This window comes from Cavia porcellus, unplaced genomic scaffold, assembly GCF_034190915.1.
Source record: "Cavia porcellus strain 051 isolate PalLab524CR breed Dunkin Hartley unplaced genomic scaffold, mCavPor4.1 scaffold_10, whole genome shotgun sequence".
In the NCBI taxonomy this organism is placed as follows: Eukaryota; Metazoa; Chordata; class Mammalia; order Rodentia; family Caviidae; genus Cavia; species Cavia porcellus.
The window spans coordinates 86,409,898-86,418,530 of NW_026947493.1; the positions used below are offsets into that span (position 1 = coordinate 86,409,898).

Sequence of the window (8,633 nt, forward strand, 5' to 3'; positions counted from 1 at the left end):
CCTGAAACACAGAGCGCAGTTTGTAGCGCAGAAAAGCAGAGGCCCGAGAGGCCAGGACCTGTGCTCCAGACACACCACTCCTTGGGAGGAAAATGAGCGCAAAACATTGCATTTAGCCAAAAACCCTGAAAAATTCCTGGTATCCTGGTATAGAAAAGAAATCTAAAGACAGAAAACGATGCCTCAACACTAAAAGAATTAAAATAGTAATAATTATTTTCTTGCTCTAAAACCACCATTAAAGAAATTTTCAGGTGAGCTGGGCATGCAGCACACACCTATAATCCCAGCACTTGGGAGGCTGAGGCAGGAGGATCATTGCCAGTTTGAGACCAGCAAGGCAGCCTGAACTGCACAGAGGCCCTGTCTCAAAAAGACAAAGAAAGAGAGAGAGAGAGAGAGAGAGAGAGAGAGAGAGAGAGAGAGAAGAAAAAGAAAGAAAGAAAGAAAGAAAGAAAGAAAGAAAGAAAGAAAGAAAGAAAGAAAGAGAAAAAAATTCAGATGAATCTGAAATTTCTGTGCTTCTAACCACTAGGTCCAACGTAAGGTCATACGACTAGAATTCCTTGCTCTGCCTGTAATTGTTTTATTTCCTTGATCCTCACTTCGATTTGGAAAATATAGAACTTAAAACGTGGCCCAACCTAAATTTGAGGGACTTCATGTAACTTCCTGTTACTGGGAGCTTCCAACATATACAAATATTACTTCTAATTGTAATTGCTTTCAGCAGCAAGATAACCATTAATCTCACATAACTGAGCACAGATGTGCAGCAGAGTTTTCTGGAATTGGCCAGATACACACACCCTGGTTAAACAGATGCTCCGCTGAACCGCATAGCCTCTGGAATCCGCTCGGGAGAGGTGGGCTCAGTAACAAGCGCATGATTCTGAGTTATTCTACTGGGAACCATTGTGCTCGTGGTCCTCTCCTCATTCCCTCGCAGCGGATCTGGGTCCTGTCCAGTCCTTAGTTTTCTCCGGACTCCTCTTACACAATCGCCTTCACTCTCTGGGCTTCCCCACCAGGATAACCCGCAGCTCACAGTTCGTGTCCCACTGTTCCTGCAGCCTTGGAGACCTCTGTGCCCTGCCACTGGGCATCTCTGTATTTCTGACCACATATCCGGTCCCACCCGTCTAGCAGGACAATGAGCCCTGTTGCTTGGCTGAGTCTCTTTCCAGGGACCAGAACCCGCCCACCTGTCTAGGACAGAGCAGCAATGAGCTGGCTGTCACCTTGGCTTCCTGCAGGTCTTCCTCTCTGCCACCTTGCTGGTGAGGCCCTAGGGAAGAGTGTTGAAGGCTGGCCTCCAGCCCAGGCCCTGTCCCTGGCATGATCATGAGCTAGTGGCTCTGGGCCCTCACAACGGTGGGTGAGCATCACACACACGTGGAAATGTCCTGTGTGCAGACAGGGAGACCCCACACACCTGACTCACCCGCTGTGGCACAGCTCAGAGCTGTGGCTCAACGCTGTCCCCTTCCCCACCTGAGCTCTCTGCCTCAGCAGTGCAGACCAGTGCCCGCGTCAGTGGGTCCCCATCCTGGCTCCCTGGCTGCCCCAGGGATCGAGATGATCCAGACCCCTCCTTGCCGACTGGCTGCAGTGCACTTTCCCCGTCAGGGCAGATCACTCCTCTAAGTCATCTTCCCCCCAAGACCTCTGCCCTCCTCCTGCAGGCCCCATAGCCTGGCCAACACAGCAACAGAGGGGTCTCCATGGGAGCAGTCATCAGGAGGTCCCTAACTCCTGACGCCTGGAGGTGGGGAATTCATAATGCCTGAGGCTCAGTCTCCGCTTTTGTTTCTGTCTGCACAACTCGGAGTCTCCCCATGGTGTGCGCCTCATAAGTGAACAGCATCACCCTCAGATCCTTAGCCTTTACTCAATCAGGTGAACCGACTTCCTGTTTTAAGTGCATAATTTCTCCAAGCCATAAGCACTGGATCAAATTCATATCTTGTGCTTTAGCATTGGAGTCTTCTACAGACCTCCTTTCCAAAGAATCTGTGGGGAGTTACAGTGCAGACTGTGGCATTCCTTTCCACAGAGAAGGGGACCAAAAGACAGAGTGGGAGGAACAGAGGGAAGGGGTTACAAAAACAAGACATCTTACGCGCAGGTACCCACCTCTACCACGAACGTGATCCTCCTGCACTGCAAACATGTACCGATAAAAAAAAAAAAAAAAAAAAAAAAAAAAAAAAACCTTTAAGATTACAAAAAGTTAAATAAAAACCTGTTCTTGAGCCGCCAGGCGCACCCAGGTCCACATGCATCCCTGCCTGCCTGTTCAGAGCCTGACTGCAGACTCTGAAGAGAGCAGGACAGAGCCGCTCTGCCTGGCTGACCTCAGATGGCCAGCAGCTGACCCTCGTGCTCTCCCGCAGAGGACATCTTCCCGTGCAAGTCCTGCGGCATCTGGTACCGCAGTGAGCGGAACCTGCAGGCCCACTTGATGTACTACTGCAGCGGGAGACAGCGCGACGCCGCCCCGGTGTCCGAGGAGAGCGAGGACGGGGCCCCACAGGTGTCCAGCCTGTGTCCCTTCCCGCAGTGCACCAAGAGCTTCCCGAGCGCCCGCGCCCTGGAGATGCACCTGAGCTCGCACAGTGGTAAGCGGAGGCCGCTGGGGCTGCACTTCCTGGGTCAGGGGCGCGCGTCTGGCTCTGTCTCTACCTCTCCTGCTGGACCCCCAGACCTACCTTATGCCACTTATACTCAGCATGTGTTTCTCTAAGCACTTGGGCCTGATTGCTTTTCTGACACTCGCAGTGCTCCGACCACAGGCCTGACCCTTCTGTTTTCAACTAAGGTAGAACATACAGTTGTGGAAACAAAATCTCAATGCCTTTGTGTATGATACTGATATTCCTGCAGTACATGTCTGCTCATCTTTGGAGACTGACCACAGTGCTCCCCATGGGGAAAGAGGGGACCAGTAGACACATTTAAATAAGCATTTGATGCATTGAATTAAGCTGTTATTTTGATAGACCTGATTAAAAATCATACTAGAGGGGCTGGGGATTTAGCTCAGCAGCATAAGTGCCTGCCTTGCAAGTGTGTGGTCGTGAGTTCAATCCCCAGTACCTATAAAAAAGAAAAAAGACCAAAAAAAAAAAAAAAAAAAATCATACTACAGGGAAATTAACTTCTAAGTATGAATCATAAAATGTCCTTGTCTTCTACTTAGTTGACTTTTTGGATGTAGAACTACTGTTAGTGCTAAGTTTGTTCTAAGCTGCTTCCTAACAGCAAGGTAGCCAAATAAATTCCTATTTATTAGAGAATTATATGCCAGCAGTTATATATCTCACAGCATCTTGTCATACTTCTTAAAAGTGAGGTTGACAAAATTTATAACAATGTACACGATTAAGTAAGGTAATTCTTGGATGGGCCAAGCTGGAGTTTAAGGAAATCATTTCTGCAGCACACATAGTATTAACCTTGTGAGACACCTCTGGGTGACTTCCCTAGCCATTGTCTGCCTCGGTTAAAATAATTAAATATGAAATAGATGTTAAGTTTAAAAAACCAGCTCCTACTCCAGGGCGCCAGTGCAGTGCAGGCTGTTATACCTTCAGGCCTGTGGAGCATCACCCCAGCCAGCATCCCAATGCCTGCCCACAGTGAGCTGAGTTCACAGGCGTCAAACAGCAGAGGAGGAAGAGTCAGAGAGGTGGCGGCAGGTGGCGAATACAGTCAGACACAAACCCAAAAGGGCAGTGGCAGGGGAAGCCTTTCAGCTACATCAAAACGTGGGGATTGGACCAAAGAGGAAAGGACCGGAAGTGCCCTGGTACCATGACACCACTGGAGAACAGCTTATCAATATCGAAGGTAGTCAGGGGCTGGGGATTTAGCTCAGCAGCATAAGCACCTGCCTTGCAAGCAGGTGGTCATGAGTTTGTTCCCTGGTACCAATAAAAAAAAAAAAAAAAGTTAAAAAATAAATATCAAAGGTAGTCCTCATGTTTGTCCAGAGCCGAAAGCAGAGCCTGGCTCACTTGTAGGCTGTCAAGTGGAAGTTGGGGTTCGCCTTGGTGACATTCAGCCATTCTTGTCCTGGTCCTGGTCCTGGTCCCGGTCCCGCTCCCGGTCCTGGTCCTGGTCCTGGTCCTGTGAGAGCCGCCGTGTGCAGTGCCTGACAGCAGTGGCAGCAACCATGGTGTGGGCAGTGCTGCTCAGTGACCCGCGTGGGTTAGTGCTCGGTATCTGCACTCACATGCCAGTGTCAGAGAGAGAAGAGACTGCTCAGCAAGATGGAGCTCTAGGTTCCGACCGCAGGGAAGTTAGGAAGCTGCTCACTGCTTTGCAAGGTGGTTCCTCTCTGGATTCCTCTGTGTAGAGACCCTCTCTAGTGTGTGGTGGGTTCGTTATTTGACACAAGTTTTACTAGCGGCTCAGTGTAGCCTAACCTGGCTGTGTCACTTATTGGCCTTATTCTCACAGTCAGTCCCCTGGGCCTCTCTGAGTTTTGTTTTCCTGACCCACACAATGGAGATGAGGACACCCAGCCCTGTGGATGCCGTGATGTCCATGGAGATGCTGTAGAGAACCGGAGGTGCGGTCATGGGTACCACACTGCCCCGAGACAGTTGCACCCCCCGCCCCGAGGCTCCTGATAGATTGGTGCCTGTCCTCTTGAAGACCACAGGCCCTGGTAGCAGCCCCCGACTTCCGGGTCCTGAGTGTCCTTGTGTTGTCTCCTAGGCGTGAAGGTGGAGGAGTCCCTGCCGCCCGGAGCTAGCCTCAAATGCACCGTGTGCAGCTACACGGCAGACTCCGTGATCAGCTTCCACCAGCACCTGTTCTCCCACCTCACGCAAGCTGCCTTCCGCTGTAACCACTGCCACTTCGGCTTCCAGACTCAGAGGGAGCTCCTGGCACACCAGGAGCTGCACACCCCTGGCGGCAAACTTCCCAGGGACAGTGACTTGGAGCAGTCTCCACGGGGCCCCGAAGACGGCGTGCAGCCAGCCACAGACGCGCTGGCCAGGGGCGAGCTCCCTGCGAGCCAGAAGGCCATGCAGACAAAAGACGCGAGCTCTGACACAGAGCTGGACAAGTGTGAGAAAAAGACTCAGCTCTTTCTCACTACCCAGAGACCTGAAATACAACCTGTGACAACCAAGCAAAGCTTTTCCTACACAAAAATAAAGTCGGAGCCCTCCAGCCCGCGGCTCGCCTCTTCCCCCGTTCAGCCCAGCATCGGGCCTTCCTTCCCCGTGGGTCCTTTCCTGTCTCAGTTCGCGTTTCCCCAAGACATCACCATGGTCCCCCAGGCTTCCGAGATCTTAGCCAAGATGTCCGAGCTGGTGCATCGGCGCCTGAGGCACGGAAGCAGTAGCTACCCGCCTGTCATTTACAGCCCCTTGATGCCCAAGGGGGCGACTTGTTTTGAGTGTAACATAACCTTCAATAATCTGGATAATTACCTCGTGCACAAAAAGCATTACTGTAGCAGCCGCTGGCAGCAGATGGCCAAGTCCCCGGAGTTCCCTGGAGTCGCAGAAAAGATGCCAGAAGCGGTGAGTCCCAACACAGGCCAGACCTCCATCGGCCTCCTCAGCCCGGCTGCCCATCCCGCAGACCCCGAGAACCCGCTTCTTCAAGCCCCCTGCATCAGTTCCTCCACTGTCTTGGATTTAATTGGGCCGAACGGGAAGGGCCACGACAAGGACTTTTCCATTCAAGCTAAGAAGCTCTCTACCTCCAACAGCGGTGACGACAAAGTGAACGGAAAACCTGCTGATGTGAAAAACGCCAGTGTCCCCCTGGTGGATGGGGAGAGTGACCCAAATAAGACAACTTGTGAAGCCTGCAACATTACCTTCAGCCGACACGAGACGTACATGGTCCACAAGCAGTACTACTGTGCCACGCGCCACGACCCGCCGCTGAAGAGGTCCGCGTCCAGCAAAGTGCCTGCCATGCAGAGGACCATGCGCACTCGCAAGCGGAGGAAGATGTACGAGATGTGCCTGCCCGAGCAGGAGCAGAGGCCCCCGGCGCTGGTCCAGCAGCGCTTCCTCGATGTGGCCAGCCTCAGCAACGCCTGCAGCTCCACCCAAGAGGCCGCCGACGGGCTGGGGGAGTGCTACCACCCGAGGTGTGACGTCTTCCCCGGAATCGTCTCCAAGCACCTGGAAACTTCCCTGACCATCAACAAGTGTGTCCCCGCGTCCAAGTGCGACACCACCCACTCCAGCATGTCCTGCCTGGAGATGGACGTGCCCATCGATCTCAGCAAGAAGTGTTTGTCCCAGTCCGAGCGGACCACGGCGTCTCCCAAACGGCTGCTGGACTACCACGAGTGCACCGTGTGCAAGATCAGCTTCAACAAGGTGGAAAATTACCTGGCCCACAAGCAGAATTTCTGCCCGGTCACTGCCCACCAGCGCAGCGAGCTGGGCCAGCTAGATGGCAAAGGGTTTGCCAACCCAGAGAGCGAACGAAGCAGCCCAGACGTGGGCTACGAGAGAAGCATCATAAAGTGCGAGAAGAACGGGACCCCGAAGCAGCCCTCTCCCAACGGAAACCTGTTCTCCTCCCATCTGGCCACCCTGCAAGGCCTGAAAGTCTTCAGCGAGGCGGCTCAGCTCATTGCCACAAAAGAAGAAAACAAACATTTGCTTCTTCCCCAATGCCTCTACCCTGGAGCAGCAAAGAAGGCCAAAGCCGCCGACCAGCTCTCCCCATACTACGGCCTGAAGCCCAGCGACTACATCTCTGGCTCTCTCGTGATCCACAACACTGACATAGAGCAAAGCACAAACGCGGAGAACGAGTCCCCCAAGGGCCAGGCTTCCTCCAACGGGTGCGCTGCGCCGAAGAAGGAGTCCCTGCCTCTGCTGCCCAAAAACAGAGGCATGGTCATAGTGAACGGGGGACTGAGGCCGGAGGAGAGGCCAGCCGCCACCCCACAGCAAGAGAACGTTTCCCAGAGCCCGGCCCAGGAAGAGGGCCACAAATCGCCCTCCTGGATCTCGGAGAACCCGCTAGCTACCAACGAGAACGTCTCCCCCGCCACCCCCTCCGCCGAGGAACAGTTGTCTAGCATAGTGAAAGGCGTGAACGGCTCCACGCAGGCCCCGGGCAGCGGCAAGTACTGCCGGCTGTGTGACATCCAGTTCAACAACCTTTCAAACTTTATAACTCACAAGAAGTTCTACTGTTCATCACATGCCGCAGAGCATGTCAAATGAGCTCGGACTCCGTGAACACCAGTCACCTTTGGTACCAGTGTTTAGTATGTTGTTCTAAGCAGTCCAGAACCAAACAAAACACAACAAGCTGTTTGAATTACATCTGGCCACCGGGAGCTAATTCATCATGGCTGAGCTGAAGACTTAAGATGTAATTTCATTACGGTCCATTAGTAAAGTGTATTCTTGGTGCCATTTTCAAAAAAAAAAATTAATTTATTTTACCAGCAGTATTCATAGCTGTGGTTATGTTATTTTTTATTTAAAAACTTTATATTAAAGTCATTTGTAATGTTATTGTATAGTTATTGTGTAGCAGATATGGTTTGCACTGTATAGTAGGTTTTAAAGAAAATAGTCACAAACAATACAGAACAGCATTTAGAAATAGCTTCAAAAGCACTTGTGTATCTTGGTTTTTTCTTATATGCTGTTGCAGATGTATGTATATGCTAAAATATAACTTGCAAAGATGTTCTAAGTACACATGCTAGGAGTTCGCCTTAAGATTTCACTTCTTGGATAATCAGGCTCTGTTTGCACTTTATATTTTAGCAGATACAGTCTTAGTCATACTAGGCTTTGCATTTGTATGTAGCCGTATGTTTCTGTCCATTTTCTTAATCTTAATCATGTATGTTAAATGAAATGGCATTTCCCTTGTATAGTACTTGTATTTTCTTTCGCTGATGCAGCTGTCAATTTTTAAACCTTTGCTGTTAAATGCAATACTTTATAAAGATGAACAAAATTACTGGAAGCAGTATTGTAAGGAGTGAGGTGGTATGAACCGGTTTTATCTTTCGAAAGGCACAGTCTAAATCGAAACCCTGAACCCAATGCTGCAAGTATGAATTTAATTCATATATAAGATCTATTTAAATATAAGAGTAGCAATACTGCACCTGGTGATCACAGAGATAATGTTCTACTTCTGATAGAAATAATTTCTCAACAAATGTTGTTACTATGCATGGATATGGATGGAATAAAATTCCAAATTGTTGGAGAACTTTGGCCTCCTTGTTGATTGTAAGGAAATTGCGGAGCCCTCAAACGTATCACACTTTAAACAGCAGCACTTGAAGACCAATGCTATGTTAAATCCTGCTGCCACACGGATTACTTTGGGGATGACCTTTCTTTAACTCAGTGGACCCCAACATAGGTTTTGAACACTACAGAACACTCCCCCAGACCAAAACTATTACTCTTTTTATCACCCTGCCCCAGACTAATCAACTGACGCTAATAATCTGACCTCAATTTCAAATGAATCAACACAGATTCATTTGATACTATTAATAATGAAACTAAATTAATTAATAGTTAATACTGAAACTAAACCCCGAAGATCAGCTCAGATTCTGTGAACATTTCAAGTCCATTAACAAGTGACGTATTTTCACTTTC

The 8,633-nt window shown here is 50.1% G+C and overlaps 1 protein-coding gene across 3 annotated transcripts in view; it reads left to right on the forward strand.

Moving 5' to 3' along the window:
- Positions 1-8,232, forward strand: part of Zfpm2 (zinc finger protein, FOG family member 2) — a 399,960-nt gene extending 391,728 nt beyond the window's left edge. For all 3 annotated transcript variants that reach the window (XM_063257768.1, XM_063257769.1, XM_063257771.1), the window contains 2 exons: positions 2,397-2,621; positions 4,726-8,232. In XM_063257768.1, the coding sequence (XP_063113838.1) occupies positions 2,397-2,621; positions 4,726-7,220 (2,720 nt within the window). In that variant the 3' untranslated portion in view covers positions 7,221-8,232. The remainder of the gene's footprint in view (positions 1-2,396; positions 2,622-4,725) is intronic.
- Positions 8,233-8,633: the final 401 nt, after the last annotated feature.